General features: G+C 43.7%; 7 protein-coding genes across 7 annotated transcripts; 4 read left to right on the forward strand and 3 right to left on the reverse strand.

Moving 5' to 3' along the window:
* Window positions 1-1,366: 1,366 nt before the first annotated feature.
* Bfra_009840 (uncharacterized protein) lies at window positions 1,367-1,880 on the forward strand (the record flags this gene model as incomplete). The annotated part of the gene is made up of 2 exons (XM_037340177.1): window positions 1,367-1,549; window positions 1,626-1,880. 2 exons carry the CDS (start codon window positions 1,367-1,369, stop codon window positions 1,878-1,880), a joined length of 438 nt encoding a protein of 145 aa, XP_037189400.1.
* A 4,042-nt stretch (window positions 1,881-5,922) lies between these two features.
* Window positions 5,923-7,355, forward strand: Bfra_009841 (putative extracellular dioxygenase protein; the record flags this gene model as incomplete). The annotated part of the gene is made up of 4 exons (XM_037340178.1): window positions 5,923-6,157; window positions 6,211-6,709; window positions 6,811-6,965; window positions 7,039-7,355. 4 exons carry the CDS (start codon window positions 5,923-5,925, stop codon window positions 7,353-7,355), a joined length of 1,206 nt encoding a protein of 401 aa, XP_037189401.1.
* A 684-nt stretch (window positions 7,356-8,039) lies between these two features.
* Bfra_009842 (putative kinesin light chain protein) lies at window positions 8,040-11,085 on the reverse strand (the record flags this gene model as incomplete). The annotated part of the gene is made up of 3 exons (XM_037340179.1): window positions 8,040-10,472; window positions 10,527-10,626; window positions 10,673-11,085. The coding sequence occupies 3 exons, from the start codon at window positions 11,083-11,085 to the stop codon at window positions 8,040-8,042; spliced, it is 2,946 nt and encodes a 981-aa protein (XP_037189402.1).
* A 757-nt stretch (window positions 11,086-11,842) lies between these two features.
* Window positions 11,843-13,855, forward strand: Bfra_009843 (putative ercc4 domain-containing protein; the record flags this gene model as incomplete). Its single annotated transcript, XM_037340180.1, has 1 exon — window positions 11,843-13,855. The coding sequence occupies one exon, from the start codon at window positions 11,843-11,845 to the stop codon at window positions 13,853-13,855; it is 2,013 nt and encodes a 670-aa protein (XP_037189403.1).
* A 784-nt stretch (window positions 13,856-14,639) lies between these two features.
* Bfra_009844 (uncharacterized protein) lies at window positions 14,640-15,239 on the reverse strand (the record flags this gene model as incomplete). The annotated part of the gene is made up of 1 exon (XM_037340181.1): window positions 14,640-15,239. One exon carries the CDS (start codon window positions 15,237-15,239, stop codon window positions 14,640-14,642), a length of 600 nt encoding a protein of 199 aa, XP_037189404.1.
* A 1,828-nt stretch (window positions 15,240-17,067) lies between these two features.
* Bfra_009845 (putative wsc domain containing protein) lies at window positions 17,068-18,745 on the forward strand (the record flags this gene model as incomplete). The annotated part of the gene is made up of 2 exons (XM_037340182.1): window positions 17,068-17,209; window positions 17,274-18,745. The coding sequence occupies 2 exons, from the start codon at window positions 17,068-17,070 to the stop codon at window positions 18,743-18,745; spliced, it is 1,614 nt and encodes a 537-aa protein (XP_037189405.1).
* A 311-nt stretch (window positions 18,746-19,056) lies between these two features.
* On the reverse strand, window positions 19,057-20,174 carry Bfra_009846 (uncharacterized protein; the record flags this gene model as incomplete). The annotated part of the gene is made up of 2 exons (XM_037340183.1): window positions 19,057-19,525; window positions 19,645-20,174. 2 exons carry the CDS (start codon window positions 20,172-20,174, stop codon window positions 19,057-19,059), a joined length of 999 nt encoding a protein of 332 aa, XP_037189406.1.
* Between the last annotated feature and the right edge of the window lie 361 nt (window positions 20,175-20,535).

Below are 20,535 nucleotides of genomic sequence, written 5' to 3' on the forward strand. Positions count from 1 at the left end.
GACCAGCAAGCAAGCAATCAAGCAGGCAAATGGCAGGTAAGGGAAAGCAGGCAAAGTAGGTAGGCAAAGGACCAAAAAGAGGAGCATGCACAGAAGGTTAAAATTGACCAGGGGAGGGAGAGAGGGAAAGCATTGAAAGCGAAGCTCATGATATTATTTATTATTTATTATTTATTATTTATGATCGATTATCTATTAGTTATGATTTATCATGCATTCATTATTTATTCCCAGTCCCAAAAGGGATTTAGCGTGGTTTTAGTTTTAGGGTGTGAAGTGAGGGTCTAATATAATTGGGTTGAGATTTAGGAAAGATTCGAAGAGTGGGTCGATTTTCAGGAGATGGTATGAAAAAAGGAAAGCTAATGTACAGTCAACCGTCAAAATGAATGAATGATTGATGGAACGGTCGTATACGTTTGAATGCCGATATCGTTTCTGTCTACGAGGCAGGTGTCTATTCATTCATATATATATATATCTAGGCAATCACAGTGATTTATACCTATTTAGTGCATCTTTTCGAGTCTTTCCCTGTGATACGAATCATGAGTCGTGAGGATAGTGATGGAGATAGCAAGGTCAGGAAATTCCTAGGAAAGGGAAGAAAAGAAAGAAAAAGAATGACGGCCAAAAGAAATTCCCGGAAAAGTAAATCCCCCCCAAATAAAATAACACCAAAACATACCCAACAGCCTATGCCACATCGGGGGCATTATTCAATTGGAAGATTTGATTGGAGAATGGTGAACTGACCCAAATGCAGTGACACTGTGACGGGTAGCAAAATCGAGGGGTGCTTTGATGTTTCTTCTCCATTTCCTGTACCATTTATTATTCATACCATACATTAGTGTGATGTGTACTTACATTAGTCTCATGCGCGGTATTGCAGCTGCTTGTATCTTTTGCTCCATCAATTGGAGATCAAACAAGAGAAGAAGAAAAAGAAAGTGAGTCGACGAATAGGTCGCTCATATCCAATACCCAATCCCCATATCTCCTCCCACTTTCTATCTCCTTCGTCCAATTAATTCATCATATCACAATCATCAAAAGGAACGAAATCTCGAACGGTTCGGTTTCATTCACCCATCAACCCTGCCCTCGTTCACGGGATGTTTCCTTTCCAAGCTTCTTCCCCCTTACTCTAGTTCATAAAAGGGTCTATACAGCTTTGCCAAATATCGTAACGATTGTCTGCTATTATACGAAGCAGAGACTTACCAACGGACACAGATCCAACACAGACAAACATGATTGGGAAAAGGAACGATTCAGCTCATGGCCGTTTCTAGGGTTGCTTCACTATTTATCCATCAAATCTCCCCTCAATTTCTGATATGTGACACCGAAATCTTAACTCATGCGCACACACGCCCGGACGCGTACTACGACTACTGTTACTACTACTACCAACACTACTATCACTACTACCACCACCACCACCACCACCAACACTACTACTAACGTACCGTCGACAAAACATCAACCTATATCGTGGTCAACATGTGGTTTTCCGCCTTCAAATTTGATTACTCCGGACTTCGTATGGATGTGCGAATGTAACCAATGAGCCAAAAGGAACTCTAACTCTTTTCCAACTGGTCAAGGGTCGAATCTAGGCACGGATAGCAAACTTAGGTACGCCCATCCCATCATACAGGGCCACACAAGCCCACTCACAGTGCACACTGCACAGTGCACACAAGCACATGAGTCTTACTCAAAGCACAATTGATATGAATCGAAGCTCCGTAGTGTCTCCGCACATGTGGCCTTTGTTATTATTGTCATCGGCAGTCAATCAAATTTCCCCGACACGAGTGGACTTCTGGAATTCTCCTTTGGGTCATTTAAGATTTTGGTACTCAAACTAACCATCTAAAAAATGAAAACTGCTGCCAAACTTGATCTGTGCTCGTTATTGGGATCCATTGGATATCTAGTATCTACTTGGCCCTTGAATGTGTTTGATTTTGATCGCAAATTACTATACAAATCGAGGCTGGAACACCGGAACAAGACTCCCTCTCCTATACATTTCAAGAAGGGAAGACAATTGACATTGGGCAATGGACAATGAGCAATGAGTAATCCAAGAGCCCACTGTTGGCTATTCGGAGCAAAATAAAAAGTCATCCCAAAGTAGCAACCGTTGAACCATGGATCGTTGATACGGCTCCGGTCGGTACCAAACTCGAGACTTGACACTGACCTCGATTCGTCACCATCCCGAAGTTCTTTATGTTAATAATTGAACAAGTCTATAACTTTAATTCATCACAAAGTTACCATTCTTGTCGCATGAGTTTTCCGTCTCCAGATTTGCAACTAAGCATGAAATTCTCCCTCATCCGTCAATCTCAGTGACAGCAATACCGGTCGGTCAGCACTGTCACAAACATCCGTATCACGGTATCACGACACAGATATCACGCACGCATTGACCCAACCAACCCAAATAGTTCTGTTCATCCGCGTCCATGCAAAAACCCACAGATGGCATGAAGATTGCCACCACCGATTTACCTATGTACGTATTTATCAAACCTTGTCGCCTTAACATATTATCGCGGCAGTTTCCCAGAGAGTGTGGCAGCTCGGCATTTCAACAAGACGCGAAATGCTTCAAGGATGAAATCATGTAGTCATGATTCAGTTTTTCATGCGCTACAACCATGTGATTGAGGAATCGAATTTTACGGCACAGAATGAAAGTCTCCCAAGTACACTTTTTTGATCGACTTTTCTGCCCCGATATTGCCCCAAGATCGCTTAGATACCTTGATGAGAAGAAAATTGAGTCTAGCATCAAGGGATCTCCCCAAGTTCCCGCATCTAAGCATGCGGGCAACAAGTCTAGCCGGCGACAACGAATAATGGCACATTTTATGATGGTAGAACCATGTGCGCCGAGGCTGCGCGACTTCTTCATTTGAGAATTAATAGCTGAGTAGTGGGTACTCCCTTGGTTATGTGTGGAGAGTGTCAAGTAAAAAGCTCCTTCGCGATCTTTTCATTCTTAAGTAAGGATATGCTTGCTCATGACCAGTGGCACCTCCAATTACTACAACAACAAACTTTTGATCAGCAATCTTATTGGCCAAGCTAAATCACAGATCTGAACATCCAGGAGTCATGGGTATCGAATGAACAAGCTATCGGCCTGCAAATTGGTCATATTTTGAACATCAGATGAAATAGATGGTGACAGTATGACTTCTGACAGCTTGTGGCGGCACGCAACTATCAACAGTACATTTATCGTATGATATTTCTTCCTGCTTCACTTATATTAAGTCGTATTCGTATCAATCGTTCCAACTTCCAGGCGACTGGATTTCCCCCTCGCGGTCGCGGTCGTCCACAATATCAATTTATGTTCCGAAGTAGATTCATCTACCCCACGACGATGCCATTATCCCTATAACCTAGATAGGGTTTCCTTGTTCAGCCGCAGTCTAGCAACAGCAAGCAGTATTAAGTAAGAGAAGGAAATCATTAGTATACTAATGCAAAAATCCTTGAATCAGGACGGTTGGTATCCGCACGACATAAGGATTAAAACACGATTAGACTACGCAGCCTTGTCTTTAATATACGTAGTTAAACTTTATCTCGATCGATTCATGACGGATGAAAAGTTCCTTTCTTTAATAGGTATGTAAAGACGATTGATTTTCGTTTTTATATTGGGGCAGGATTGAGGCCTTGACATCTCCAGCCGAGGGACTCGTCAGCTTAGATATTCGTTTGTTTTCATCTCGAACATTCAATTGATGTGTCGTCTATATACACCGTTATTATACTCAACGCGTGAGTTCGAATTTAGACATTTCAGGACCTGGATCCATGTGGATACGATTATTCGAAAGAATGAACCATTCAGACCATCCTTAGCTATACTCCAAAGGTCATCACTGACTTCAAGAAATCACACCAGCAAATAGGTAGGTAATATGTTTCATTGTCAATATGGAGTATTGATCAGTAGAGACATGAGGGTATGCTATTGAATGTGCACTCTTGACAATAGAGAGGTATAGATAGATATATGTTCAGCAGTTTCTTACCTATAAATCTTCGAGACGACATAGTGATACCACCTAGATCCCTTCATCTGCAATATATGGAATATACATATTGAGCTCTTGTAAAGATTTATTATTATTATAGAATATCATGATTGTCTTTGAAAGCTATCTAAATAAACACAATACTTAAAACCAATTGAACTAAATTGTTATATGAATACCTTCAATGAAAGGCACATAAACCACTAATAAAATATTGCTCTCCAGTCTTGATTGCATGTCCGTCAGCAAAAATGTCACAGAATCATAGTGATAATTTCGCGATTTGCAACATTTATTCCTCTTCATCTTCGTAGGTACTTTTCGTTGATTGGATCACACCACTTGTCTCACGTGCTTTATCAAGTCTCATTTCCAATCGCGTTCAATGTTGTACATTATACTGATTAATAAAGTGGCACTGATAGATCAATAGGACCGCTGGCGCAACGGTAGCGCGTTCGACTCCAGATCGAAAGGTTATCCGTTCAAATCGGGTGTGGTTCAATACCTCCTATGTTGATCGTGTTTTTTGCATTTTTTGCATCTATGATTGATGCGGCGAGGATTTTACGAGAGAGTTGATTGACTCGAGGGTTGAGGGATGTGTGCAATGTATGCTTTTTTTGGGTGGAATTGTTCTCGGGGGATTGTCGGATAGCATCGGTTGGCTTGATTTTATTCAAGTTCTGACGCCGAACAACAATTATTTCGCAATTTGGGTATCTAACCATAACAAATGGATTGAAATTACCATGAATATCTACCATCTGTTTCCCCTGCAAAATAACATCACAATTGTCCAATCTTCATTTGAATATTGCAATCGGTATATCCAGATTTTTCTCGGATGACATTGTAATATGCAAATATCCAGGAATTATATACTGTCTTAAGTAAGCGCAGCCAATCTTGTACCATGTGAATGTCACTCATACCTCAAGTACAAGTATGAACTCATGACACATTTTGCTTTTGATATATAAACCTAGAGAGGCTTCGTCAGCTCTCTAGATCATCTCATATATTTCTCCTCATCCTTTCCTTCTCCAGGAAATCCTGCATCTGCCGGCAGTTTTTCCTCTGCGCGGCTAATCACAAGCAATTCGAAAGTCGTTTCATATGTGTCTGTATGTGTGCGTAATGAATGTTGGGGTAAGTCCCATCCTTCGGTATTGCAGTTGCCAAGTGCTATTCATCGCACCAATACCTTCTAAGGGCAATCACCAAGCAAATTTTCCTATTACCTTCCCGTTGAGAAATATTTCTCCGATGCTGGAATGACATCCTCGACAAACATTTTCCAATCAACTTTCTGGCATTACTATTCTTGTATGACGAATTGCATATGTCTTTGATCCTCCCCTATATCGCCAAGATGGCGCTCCTGTACAACGAGCGTGGAGAATCTCAATTCTACATGGTTTCGACAGGTATCCCAGACGCTTTGATATAGAATCACGCCTGTGGTTGTGGAAATATATCCTCAAAACCAATCCAAATCATTTGGACGCGTGTACCTTTGTCTTGGGATGATCCTCAATATCCTCCCAAATCAATCACCTACTCGATTGCGTCGACGTCGTTCGCGGGAAAAGTATATCCTGTCTGGATGAATTGAAATTGCCTTGCTGAGGAAGATCGTGGAAGCCTTGGCGCTGTCGACATCAAGATGTCATTTCGTTTTGCACGCTGGCATCTGGAAGGCGTGATTTGGGATGTTTTTTGCTATGGAACTTCTGACACGGGTCAAAACTATGTATATATATGTGAAGAACATCGTCCTGTAGAAATAGAAGAATCCACAAGCTCATCAACTACTTTTCTCCTGAGTATTTTATTCACCATGCATTTCACACGTCTTGCCATCCCCACGCTGGCCTCCTTGGTTGCTGTGCAAGCACATCCAGGACATGATATTAAGGAAGAAATCGCTCATATTGCAAGAGCTCATGAATTCCACAAGAGAGATATCAGTAGCTGCTACTCCAAGCTCAAGGCTCGAGGACACCATCAACGCACCACCGATAGAAGACACGAGATCCTCCAGAACGAGCGAGCCAAGCGTGGTCTTCCCATTGGTAATCCCTCACCCTCTCACTCACCATCTCCCAATCCCCACTAACAAACCCAGATACCTCCATCATCAAACTCCGCGATCTCCCCGAGCTCTCTGCCCGCGACTCCGGCACCGTCCTAAACACCAGTCATCTCTCCACAACCCCCTACTCCCCCACCGACAGCTTCAGCGACATCTTCACCGGCAACAATTCCTGCATTCTCGTCCCCGAAGTAACCGAAGGCCCCTTCTACGTCAGCGGCGAATACATCCGCGCCGACGTGCGCGAAACCGCCATCCAATCGGGCATCGATCTCATTCTCGATATCCAAGTCATCGATACCTCGACCTGCGAGCCGGTGCCCGATGTGTATATCGATTTCTGGTATGCGAATAGCACGGGAACGTATAGTGGTGTGACGGATGCGTCGGTGCCGGGGAATATTAATGCGACGTTTGCGAGGGGTATTCAGGCGACCGGGGAGGAGGGCGCGACTCAGTTTACGGCGTTTTACCCGGGGCATTATCAGGGGAGGACGCAGCATATCCATGTTGCTACTCATGTTGGTGGAACGTAAGTTTTCTCTCTCTCTCGCTCTCTCTCCTCTGCTTCTCAATCCCAAAAAATGAGTTTTGGTGTATGAGAAATTAGAACAATACTAATATAACACACAGAGCCTTCCCAAATGGCACATACCAAGGGTCAACAGTCTCGCACATCGGCCAGCTCTTCTTCGATACCTCGCTTTCGAATCAGATTGAGGCGTTGACTCCATACTCGACGAATCCGAATCCGGGATCGACTACTAATGCTAATGATGGGATATTTCGTGAGCCATTCATTCCTCTCCCCATATAGCATAGATTCCAAACCCCCAACTAACACCCCATCTCTCCCCCTAGTCCAAGAAGCCGCCCTCGGTGACCCCGTCGTCGAATATTCTCTCCTCGGCTCCACCCTCTCCGAAGGTCTCTTCGGCTGGATCGCCTTCGGTATCGATCCTACTCGCGCGGGATCTATTCAAGCTGCTGCGGCGTTGACATCGGATGGGGGTGTGCCTGTTGCTGGTGGTGGTGGAGGACCAGGGGGACCACCTCCTAATGGTACGTTTCCTGGTGGACCGAATGGGACGTTTCCTGGGGGACCGAGACCGACGAGTAGTGGAGCGGCGACGCTGACGAGTAGTAGTGGTGTAGGGACGACGACATCGACAGGTTGAGTGGTTATGAGGGAGGGTGGAGGATGAGAGGAGGGGAAGCAGAGAGAAGAGTGGAATGGAATGGATAGGCGGGCAGGGGGTTGAGATGGGATTGTGAATGTGAAGGGAAGTTTGAGCTGGTGAAGCAAAAGGGAATACTGATGAAAGCGGCCGTAGGATCAGGAGCTTTTTTCGCTAAAGGAGGGGAAGTGGTCTTACATTCATTTCCGCGCAGGTCGTGAGATACTCTCTGGAATACCCTATTTGGAGTATTCTCGATCATCTCACTTCCTATTTTCAACACAGGGTTTTGTGATATTTTGATAAGGGGATGGGTGCGTTAGTTAAGGTTTCGAAGTCACTCGTTTCTTCGGGGCTATGTAGGTAGCTTGTTTTAGGTAGTTTTTGGAATTTTATTGTCTTTCGCTTATTTTTGGTTTTGGTTTTGTGATGTCTGGGGTTGCGGGGTTGTGAGATTGCTGAGTTGAGATGAACTGTTTTGATGACTAGATGGATATGAACAGACTCCGCGAAAAGGAAAGGTGAAAAAAGATGCGCAATCAGTGTGATTCTACCGATTGTATCTCTTGACTAGAAATGAATATACAGAAATCCATGCTGCCGTCGCAATTTGTGCTTGTCTCCAGGGACAGTCAATTCTCTCGAATCCTTTGCCGTCCGCAGTCTCCATACATCGTATTGTTCTCAATCTTCCAAATGTTCATCTTCCTTGAGTTTCTCCCCCTCCTCCTCCTGCTTCTCTGGCATTGACTCCTCGTTTGCTTCTTGTCCATCTTTTAGAGCCTCTGGTATTTGGTTATCAATGGCTTTGCTTTTTGTTTCAAGGATTGAATCTGCGTCTTCATCCTCGTCTTCCTCCTCCTCCTCCCCCTCTCCTTCCTCTCCTTCGGAAGTCGAGTATAGAGATTGCTCTATATCCGAATCAGATGACCAGAGTAGATTTCGCTCGTACGTCGAGAAAATGGTGTCATCGCCGAGCTCGGAGACTTCGGATTCCGTATCGCTTTCAGAATCGGAGGTTTGGCTTGCGGGTGATCCTCTTCTGACTTTTCTTTGTTCGTTCTGTAATTGTAGCTCGAGATTCTCGCGTACAACGGCGCAATCACGCTCCGAACGTAGTGTTTTGGGATTGCCAGGACCCAATGTTGCTAGTCTGTGTGCATAAACACTTTCAAAACAGGTCAAGGATTCGGAAAGTTTTCCTTGATCCTCGAGAATGAAAGCTAATTCTTTTAGATGGTTATTTGTGATACTATGATTTGGTCCAAGTATTCTCTGGCTGTCGTGGACTAGGTTCCGGCAAAGGACTTCAGCTTCAGCAAATTCCCCTGCATTCTGGAGAACACGAGCAAGGGCGAAGATACTTGACAATGTCTCTGTGTCATCATGTCCTAAAATCCTTTCCGTTACCTCGAGGAGTCTTCTGAAAATCTTCTCGGCTCTGACAAGATGTCCTCTTTCCATTAGACTCCATGCAATGTTGTGTGTATCTCTCAATACATCAGGGTTTTCAGAACCATATTTTTTTCTACGAATTTTTAGCACCTTTTGGTCTATATGAAACGATTCTTCGAAATTATTTAGCTTAGATAACGCATTTGCCAACGAAGCATGAGCATGTAAAGTTCCAACGTCCTCCGGTCCATATTCCCGTAAACTCGCCACCACCCATTGACGAGCAATCTTCTCAGATTCTCTATATAAACCGCTCTTAAAGTAAAATCGCGTGAGCTCTGGGTAATATAGATACAACATATCTCTACTGAGCGCTTTATCTTTCTTGAGCGTAACCATCAGCTCTTGAATTTCTTCGTGCAAACTAAGATGGGACAGTAGTTCCTGCCGCAGAGATAAGGGCATCGTGTACGTTTTATGAGAGTAACATTGTTGGAGAACTGTTGCCACGACATTAGCGCTGAGAACCGCGGAGTCGTAGCATAGTTCTGAAGAAGCGCGCACGCGAATCCAGTCCTGAACCAAAGGGTGTAGAGACAGATGACAATGATCATTCTCGTCTCTATACCAGCTTTGGATCAGGGACAGTCGAGAGAGACCATTCAAAATATCCACGAATTTTTGTTCATCCCAGTTCTTGTCTTCACCAACAAACAAGAGTAAAGGCTCATCGATCTCCATCACTTCGGTGTTTGAGAAGAGTTCCACTGTGCAATAAGTCTCAAATAATTGTTGGGATATATTTTGACAGTCGAAGAAAGCAAACAAGGTTAGAATCCTTGACTTGTACTTCTTCTCATCATCAAGCGTCTCTAATTGTTGGTAGGAAAGTTCCCAGGTTGTAAAGACATTCAATGCAGTTTCGTCCGCAGCCTCTCCAATTTTACGTCGATACTGTGACATTCGCGGCGTCTCTCGTAGAATTGCTTCTCGTTGCCGATTATAGTTGTCCATAAATTGTGACAATTGGATCTTTTGAGTTTGGATATATGATCCTGCCTGTGTAATAGCTAGTGCATGGTACCCCAAGCGATCAACGATAGCGTATGCGTCGTCGCGCGATGCGGTATTGCTTACCCGGCTTTGTTTAATGAGAAGATCACAAGCATCATCTTTCCGGAGCCCATGTAGCTCAATATCATGGTCTCTTTCAGCTAGTAAGGCAGTATCTGCGTGTCTACTCGTGATCAAAATTCGTCCATGTTGCCCTGATGGCATGAAATCGGGGAGATGAAAACTTGATGGGTCGTCATGGTTATCGAAGATGATTAGCCATGGCTCATCCCATTCTCGAAGTATGTTCAACACGGAGGTAACTACTTGGTCATCTTGCGTTGAATCAGCTGGGCGTTCGATATGCTCCAGTACTGACTTGTAATCTTTCTTGACAGTGCTCTCGGATGTTGCATCAATCCAGAATATGGCTCGAATATGGTTCTTTCTTGCACGATGGCAGTACTCAAGTGCAATTTGAGTTTTACCTTGGCCTCCTAATCCTCGAAGAACGACAATACGAGACTCAGATTCAGAGGACAATCCCTCTTCGATCTTGTTTAGGATATCTTCACGGCCAATAAAGCCGCTAACACGGCGATTTGGCACAATGAAGTGACTCTTGTTAATATTCTCTGTAGGAGCGACAATATCTGATCGAGAATTCATCTAAGTAAGCATTAGTTGGAAGTTGTGTGGAAATGTAGCAATTTGCTTGGCTACCGATATAAGTATAGATTTGACTTCCGTAACATTATTTGCAACCGCGCCAACTGTCAATTTAATTTCGTTTGCATTGAGATCAACTGTTTGCAGTAGAGATCTTTGAGAATCAGTAGAGTGAATGTGTCATTGTTGCGCGCTCTTACAAATCAATCCTTTGGATATGGAGACTCAACAAGGACTTCTCTCCTTCGAGATCCGCAATCATAGAGGATATCTTTTTTTCTGATCTCACTGCTGTAAATGCTTTTCGCCATTTTACTCTTTTTCCTTCATCCGGAGTAGCAAGATAACTTTCGAGGCTATCCTTAATATCTTTTGCAGAATTAGAACAAGTTTTCACAACCGAAGACACTTCGGAGGTTTGTAAAGAGGTATTCTTAATAACTAATGCTAGAAGAGTGATGAATTGCTCAATGTGTTGTATTTGTCCACGGATCTTCTTCGGACCGTTCTGCATTTGCGTTTTGATATCGTTCAAGAATTTAATGGCATCGTAGCTTTGCTGGGCGATTTGAGAGGAGGCTGCGATGGCACCCAAGATAGATAATGGATCCATATTGAAAACACAAATAATATATCTTACAACATAAACACACAAACATCTATATAGTGCGATAGGAGTGAAGTTTGTGACAAGTATCAAAGCATCAAATCGTTAAACTCGTGAAACACTTGAGTATAATATTGATATAACCAACCTGAAAGTGGGCAAAATATAGAGATCTTCGTAGGACAGTAGTTTGATGTGCGCAGCCTCAAGATGGTACAGGGAGCAAAGCCCCGCCTTGTCAGCTTGCCATTGCACTGCATGCACTACAATCAATAGGCCATGGTACATCGTAAGCTTTTTCGACATATGCAAGCTAGTGGCCAGCGCGCTAACCATGCAATTCATCAGTGAACGTGTATAAATTCGATGGGCGATATGATCTAAGCCACCGAAGACGTTGCAGAAGTACAGCTTCTGTTGATTATATGATTCAAACGCTTTGGAATAGAGAACCGGCGACGTGCTGGTGTATGAAAGAGTGAAGCCTGACCGGGCCAAGAAATGCGTACCAGCAAATTCTGGTCGGCCCCAAAAGATTTCACACATATCACGTGAGGGCGAGCTTTAGCGTGTATCGGTCGCGTTGACAGTCTGTGACAAAGGATTGCAAACGAAACACAAATTCAAGAGGAGAATTTGTCTATGCCGTCAATTGTCTCCCTTTGCTTTCTTTAATTCGACGTAATAATTTCATTACTTCTGGATTGGGTGCACACAATCGCCGGGATCTGTATCCGCAAATTCTAATTCTAATCCCAATAAAATGCAGGAGTTTATTGATTTGATAAGTTCGAGTCCAGAGCCAGAACTACCGAAGAATCGCGCCAAAGTCGCACCTGTCGTCGCTCCCAAAGCTCCACTCAAAGATCTATCACAGAATATCCCCAGACCACCTACAGTCCAGCTCTTTGATTTCAGCTTTGCCAATTTCGATAATGCGACTAGTATTGAGACAGCGAAGGCCCCGCCACCAAATCCGTCGATACGATCTCCCAAACCAAAAGCTTCCAAGACAATACAACTTGATGATGGCAATGAACTTCAATTGTGGTCTGATGATTTCGACACGACAATTGGTTCTGCATTGAATAGTGCATCTGCAAAGCGGGATACTGGAAACTCGAAGCAAAGACAATGGGACAATGCTCCTATCGAAATAACAGATTCGGACAACCCATTTACCTCTCCGCCACCTGCGAAACGACAGAAAGCATCACCACCAAAAGACAAAATCCCAAGGGCCACAGGCGGATACAAACGTACAGTTTCAAATATTGAGTCCGTTCGAACAAGTAAAGCAAGACCGCCCAAATACAGTTTAAATAGATCAAACTCTTTGGGCGCAGACCCTTTATTGTTTACAAGTTCGCCGGATGCGTCCGCTGCTCGATCGAAATATGGCAAGGGAAAGGCATCTTCGATTCGATATGACGATGATGATGATGACGAAGTGGAGATACCACGGAAGAGAGCCAGCAAGCCAATTTTTTTGGATGTCGAGGATGGAGATGACTTCCCATCCATTGAGAATTTGAAATCCTGGAATCCGCCACCAAGGCGATCGAAAGCGATTGAAGAGCCAATGCTACATCATTATGACGATGATTCAACACCCGAGAAGAAGAAGCGAGAGAAGGTCGATAAATCTAAAGAAAAAGCTTCGAGCGCAGCAGAAAAAAAGGCGGCAAAGGATGCCGAAAGGGAGCAAAAACGTATCGACAAAGAGTATGCCAAAGCAGAGAAAGAGCGAGAAAAAGAAAAGGCAAAGGATTTGGCTAAGGTCAACGTCGATCGTACCAAACCCGAAATTTCGACTCCGGAAATGATTGTCGATTTGCCTTCATGTATTCAGGATAAAAGTCATATGGCACTGAGAACTAGAATCGATGTTTTACTGAAGGAATTGGATGTTCAGCAATCTCAATGGGAGAATTCAGATCTAGTCATTAAGTGGCGTCGAAAGGTCATTTCGGAATACAATGAAGAAAGTGATATCTGGGAACCCAAACCACGGCAAATCAAGGACGAGAAGCACATTCTATGTATCATGCCAGCTAAGAAGTTCGTTGATATGGCTTTAGGAAGGGGAGATATAGATCTAGATACTCATGTTTCTATCCTCAAATCACAATTCGAATCATGCAAGCTGATATATCTCATTGAAGGTCTAACTGCATGGCAAAATAAAAATCGGAATATAAAAGACCGACAGTATCAAGCTGCAGTGAGAAGTCGAATACCAGAAGATGAAGTGGCTAGTAGCAGTTCCAATCAGAGGAGAAAAGCAACACAAGCAGACGAATACATTGAAAACGCAGACAGTATCATTGAAGATTCTTTACTCAAATTAGAAGTCCTCCATAAAGTACAGCACCGTTTGAGTACCAACACACAAGATAGCGCAAAATGGGTGGCACAATTTACTAAGCACATATCCACAATTCCGTATCTAGCCCAACGCGAAGCTCTCGGTTTGAATTTCTGCATGGCGGGCGGTCAGTTCAAGTCTGGAAAAGATACTACAGATACGTATATTAAAATGTTGGAGGAGATACATCATGTTACAGAGAAGATGGCAGAGGGAATAGTAGCTGAGTATCCCACGCCCCAGGCTCTGTTGCAAGGATTCAAAGAAAATGGTTCGTCGGCATTAGAAGGATGTCGAAAATTGGCGAACAAGAATGGAGCACTTACGGATACGAAGATTGGGAAGGCAATCAGTAGGAGGGTGTACAAGATTTTCATGGAAGAGGATCCGGAGAGTTTTGACATATAGGGGTGTGTGGACTTTGGATTTTTGGGCATACATTCGGGGCTTTTGGGAAGAGGGGATGAGCGAACAGTATTAATGTGTGGATCTTTTGACGGGGAATTCAAAAGTCCTTCAGAGGACTCGGCATCTTATGGTGGTACCAGAGTCTTTGGGCTGAAGGTCAAAAGGAGTATTGGGGTTTATGACGTCTCTATAGGAAGTTTACGTTGTAAGGAGTATTAGATATGGTTTTGTATTTGTATCGATATTTACTACAGTTACAGAGTATTTCTTGCCTTACGATAAATGAATACTCACGCAGAATACCTCATCGTACTTCTCCACAACAATTCTCTCTCCCAAAGATGTGTTTGTGTTATGTATGCTTGTAGGGAATAGTCATGACTGAGTTCAAATGCAGCTGCAGAGAACTGTGGAGGAAACAGTCTGTCTTTCAAGAACCCAATAAAGTTATTAATTAAAAAGAAAACAAATCTACGCAATCGAAGATAATGGTTTTGGAGTCATCTCCAGACTCGATAAAGAAAGGCATCCGTTCCCATCCATGTGTCATAATTTCATATCAATCCTCCATTTCCTTGAACCGACATTCCTTATGCCCTCGTAACCGTGGGCCCAGATGAGATCATAGCTAGAAGTACTCGTCTTTTGCTGTATGTATCAAGCTCTTCATATTCTTCCGATTCCCTAAACCTTCCCTAAAATATCCGCTTATTTCCTTCCTGGAAATTTGATACCATGAAGAATACCTCCCAAAATCCGACTCAAAAAAGCTCCAAGTAAATCATCAGACGGGGACCTCCTCAATCTCATACTGTTCATCAAATCTCCTATTGGCTTCCCTCCTAGCTCTTCTTTCCCTCCGTCGTCGATCATCTTCATCGTGAGTATCTCGTCTTGTTCTCTCATGTGAATCGTGTCCATGTCCGTGCCTCGTTCCTCTCGTCTCTCTCCTATCTTCTTCTTCTCTAACCCTCTCCCTTCGATGTCGATATGCCCTTTCATCATCATCCTCCACATCCCTCCGTCTCCTCTCTTCCTCAAACCCCCTCCCATCCCTCCTTTCCCTCTCCCCTCTGTCCCTCCTATACTCCTCCTCCTTAACCACCCTCCTCTCCCCATCCCCCTTCCCATCAAAGAACCCCCCACTCTCAAGCATCTGCTCCATCCCCACCACCGTAGCCGCAGCCGCCATACGACTCTTCCACGGTCCCCCCTCCGTCAATAACGTAGCACCAATCGCCAAGCCCATCATTCCCAACGTCGCCGCTAGATTTTTCGGCGTAATTTTCTTTTTCTCATGACGAGCTTCATGACGAGTATCTCGTCGAGAATGCGAATGAGGATGTGATTTCTCGTTTCGAGAACTGTGGTAATGTCGTGACATTTTGATTCTGATTACGACCTCGGTCTTAGTCTTAGTCTTGGTCTTGAAGCTGTAACCTTGTACTTCTGTAGAATATATCGCTTTTCAACACGCTGAAAATCGCAATAAACCCAAACACGCAAACAGCAAGAACTCTCAAAAAAGCATCCAAGAATACCATCCAAAGACTTCACTTCTTCTCACAAAATCTTTCTTCATAAACAAAATCACAATCGAAAGAATCACAAAATCGCCAGCAAAGTAAAAACAAATGAATCACAAACGCGGCTGAGCCGCCGCAAACCGTTGCCTGACGATCTCGTGTGGATCAGTTTTTGTGGCGGGGGCAAACGAGAACCTATGAATCTTGCAATCCCTCACACGTTCAGGTATGAAGAATCTTCCAACTTATGAATTTATGACTCTCAGGCTGAAAATCCTCGGTGAGTGGATTTGTGAATGGTTGAATATGAGATTTATGGGGTTGTGGTGTTATCATGTGAAGATTTTCGGGGGTGTGGAGGCTGAATATCAGATTTTTTGCGATAAGGAGTGTAGGTTGTGAATATGTGGATTTGGGTAGGAAGATTGGCGCATTTTATGGAGAGGGTTTGTGAAGGATTTTTATCTTATGAGTGTTGCTGCGTGGGTGTAGGAGGGTTGAAGTAGGGAATTTGATCTTTATTGATTCTTAAGTATCCTGGTATCTTACCTGGGTATCTACCTACCTACCTATCGTCACAGTCTATTCGATACAGGAATAAGACATTGATACCTAGATAGGTAGGTATGTGATCTGATTTCATGTGCGTGTGATATAATAAAACCTCATGATCACGCGACCAAACATCTCGACTCTCCTTTTCAAGAGTTGATTTGCAGAGGGATTGGAACTTTACTAGTATACGTCGTTCTCTAGTAGAGGATCTTGAGAGGGATCTAGAGTGATGTACTGAAGAATATCTATGCATTACCAAAAACATCGGATCTTTGGGACATATACTAGTTTATATACTTTTACTCCACTCGATCTCACCCTATCTCATGCCGACTCTTCTCTAACACTTAATGATCTCCCCCTTTCCGCAGCTAACTAGCTAGCTATCATTTTTTATCTACTATATCCACTACACATCCACCTCACGATCCCTATCCATTATACTCCCTAAGTCTCCCTTCAACCACACTCTACAGCTAGTCCCCCCAATTAAACCCTTTCATGCAGGCACTCCTCTATCCATAATTCAAACAACGGACATCTCCACAATCACGAACAACCTTAATTAACCATCTACCGACACCAATCCCAAGCGAAGCCCACGAACAAATCATCTATTCTCCATTTCCATTACACTTTCCAATGTTCTAGCGTTCAAATAACAATCTCTAAAAACATCCAAGATTCCCCATGCAGATCCACTCCATCGTGAAAATGGAGTCTTAGATGCTTCTTGGCAGCGGCAGTATTCTTCCGTGTACACCTTCCACATGCCTTTCCCATCTACCCATTATATTCCATCCATTCTTATTGATTGAATTCTTGAATCCGTCCACTTCATTAGATAGCCCTACTCTGAAGAAGATTAAAGCTATGGATCCCAATGTATTTTAGGAAACACGAGGGGACTCGGATCAAGAAAGAAAGGGAAAGGGGTCCATCCCTGGCAATAATTGATTTGGCACACTTGCAGTTGTGTTGCTGTTGAAGACTTGGCAGTACACTCGTATTTCACTGATATATAATTGTATTCCCATTCTACTGAGTATTGGATATTTCAATCTATCGCTACACTCGTTTTTGTCGTTTGTTTTTCTATTGTAGATATTATTCTTCAAGTAATTTCTAAAAATGAAGGGTGCATCTTTATTCAGTATGGGTATGCTACCCGTGCTGTCAGTTAATGCGGTTTATACTTGGCCCTCAGAGTATGATCAACTAGAGGATATTCTATATCTTCAGCAAGGTTTCATACACCATGGCTTCAGAGATGGTAAGTTATTGGAGAGGATTTTCAAGCTAGTATTGAGAATAACTTGTTTGCTAATTCGTATCAGGTGTTACACCGTGCTCTTTCTCATCGGCAGGAGGTGGACGCCAGACGGCTGCAGAATGGGTAAGAACAGCTTATCATGATATGGCTACTCATGATGTCGATACTGGCCTTGGAGGACTCGATGGTTCTATAGCCTTTGAGCTTGGCCGAGCGGAGAACCCTGGTGCTGCTTTCAACGCTACCTTAGGATTTACAAACAATTACCACTCAATCAAAGCTTCGTCAGCCGATCTTATCGCAATGTCCGTTGTCGTTGCCTCAATGGCTTGCGATGGTCCAATTATTCCATTCAGAGGTGGACGAGTCGATGCGATTGGAGCTGGTGTCTCTGGCGTACCAGAGCCTGATCAGGATTTGGCGACACACACTGCAATCTTCGCAAAGCAGGGATTCAACACTGCCGAGATGATCACCATGGTAGCATGCGGCCATGCTCTCGGGGGTGTTCATGGAGTTGATTTTCCCCAGATTACCGGCAACGGCAGCGCAGAAAACTTTCCAAAATTCGACAGCACCTACACTACATTCGACAACACTGTTGTCACCGAATATTTGGAGAACAATTCGACCAACCCGCTTGTGATCGGTCAAAATGATACTTTCAATTCCGATAAACGCATTTTTGGTGCCGACAACAACAAAACGATGACTTCTTTAGCAGACCCAACCAATTTCCAAACGCAATGTGCTGATATCTTTGCTCGAATGATTGATACCGTTCCTGCAGACGTTACACTTTCTGAAGTCATCGCGCCCATCGAAGTGAAGCCATCGCAAATTGCTCTTTCCTTGGCTGGAAATAACACTCTATCCTTCGGAGGATACATCCGTGTTCGCACCACCAACCGCAACGCCGATGATGTGACTGTATCCCTTCAGTACCGTGATCGTAATAACAATACCTCGAACACTACGATCCCCGTCATTCGACAAACTTACTTATTGGGCCAGAGTTATGGCTTCGATTCAGAGATCTTCACTTGGTATTCATTCAGCACTGTTCTTGATGCTAGCACCGGAATCTCATCTTTCGACGTTATCTTACATACCGTCGGTGCAGCTGATGAAATCATCACCAATAATGGCGGGGGATTTCCGGTCTCAGACGCAATTCTCTACCAACCAGCACAATCCTGTCAACCACAGGTATCCATCAATGATGCAGACCAATGGAATATCACAGTTACTGCAGCCGTTCGTGCCGATCGTATCAGCGAGTCTGTCGCCTTTGACTGGGTGTACGAACGTGCCATACCAGGCGCGATTGTGAAAGCGCTGGAAGTGCAACGTACAGCTATGGAGAAAGTGAGTGAGGAGATCGATGGATATTATTTATTCAGCGGGACGAAATCGATCGATAATGTGCAATGGTCTACCACGTTTGATGTGGTATTGGGAGAGGGGGATGATGTATCGAAAGTAGAGTTCCAGTCGACGTCGGCAATGGCCACCAGCTGCAAGGCATTTTCTTGAATTACGAACTTGTCGAATTTAGTAATGAATAATAGCGAGAATAAATCTTAATGATAAATCAGTTTTCAATCCAATGAGACACTGCTGTAGATTTCAGAGCGCTGAGTAGTGACTGTAAGCTCCAAGATGTAGTCAAAGGATGTTAGACAGTAGGTCGGACAGAACAATACAGGCCAGGGGAGACATGCACGCAGCATCCTGATAACGACAAGAATGCAAGGATGTATCCAGCAGAGCGTGCTCAATATTGTCCGTCATAGTTGCATAGCACAACATCTCTTCGGACATTAACAACATTCCACAATATAAAATCACCACCTCTCAATTTTGCCTACCATTCCCACAATTCCAAACCGATCTACAATCTTCATATTGCAGACCTTTTCCTTCTCCTCCTCCATCAGTATCCGGTACTCCTCCCCCACGTAAAAGGGACTCGTAGCTCTATACTTAACCTTTTTTGGTAAAAGCACTGTAAGTTTGTCATTCACTGTGCCCCCCTCACACTTTCCTATAATATGTCTCCAGAAATCAACCATGTGTATCAAATTCAACGGACCATGTACGACGCAATCTCGATGTCCCTCAACTTTCCGACACCAGTCCCGGTCATAATGTATTTTATGCGCGTTGAAAGTTAAAGCAGAAAAGCGGAAGAGAGATATTGGTGTATGGGTAATAGTGTGCTCGTATTTGGCGGAAGTAACTGGAATGAGGGAAGGAAGTGGCGGAAGAGGAGGGGGGTTATTGAAGTCAATCGCTTGTCTAAATAACCAATTTCTGGTTGTATTTTGATTTAGCATATATTACCAACTTCCCGAATTTCGAGATTACTTCTCCAATTGAATGGCAACTTCAATATTCCAACAACATGATATGGCGAGATAAATTTCACTTACCTTCGATCCACAAGCGCAAGTCCCCTGGAATTCTTGAATGTCTTTTCAACCCCCACAACTATCATCTCATCCCCAGCTTTCGTCTTCTTCACCTCCGCACTCTTCAGGGTCGTCGTTTCCTCTGCCTTTTCCCCCGTCACCAGTTTATTTCCATGCACCCATTCCAATTCCCCGCCAGCCCACATCCTCCTTGTAAAAGATCCTGGCGGATTGAATATCGTATCCGATCCATCAAGCCCCAATTTATCCTCGGCATCCGGTGGTGTAAAATATACTAGATGGTGACAGGGAGGAATTGGAAGAGTGTCAGGGCTAGACTCTACTGCGAAGGTGGATGAGGTATCAGACAAGCTATGAGAAGCAAGCGTGGCGCTCAATCGCTGCAGTTGATTCACATCAAGGTATTGTGAGCGGACCAATGGACCATTTGTTGAATGTTCTTTAAGCAGCATAGAGGCCAGTGCGGATGCGTTTGCATCTTTTGCATGTTTGGCGGCACGAATGCCATACTTAATGAGTGAGGGTATCATTCTAGATTGAACAACTTGAGCTCGATATGGGGCTCGATATGGGTAATCGTTAGTGTTGAGACTACTAGGTAAGCTCTCTTATACCCCACGTCATTTACGTTAGTAGGTGCTTAATTTATAGTTTATCTCCGGGCTCTAGAATCTCCACTAAATAAGAGCTCGGACAATCCACATGGGCCTGGGCAACCGAGGTAACTTTCAATCAACCTCAATTTCAATCACTACTACAACCACAAGCTCGTTCTTTTTTCCTGGTTAAAAAATGGATATAATTGTTTGAAAAGGGCCTAGATATCCATAACATCCGCATACTGAATGGGTATCTCATATGTTTCATCTGATCTCCAAAAATGCACATTGT

Source organism: Botrytis fragariae (assembly GCF_013461495.1).
Source record: "Botrytis fragariae strain BVB16 chromosome Unknown tig00000163, whole genome shotgun sequence".
NCBI classification, from domain to species: domain Eukaryota; kingdom Fungi; phylum Ascomycota; class Leotiomycetes; order Helotiales; family Sclerotiniaceae; genus Botrytis; species Botrytis fragariae.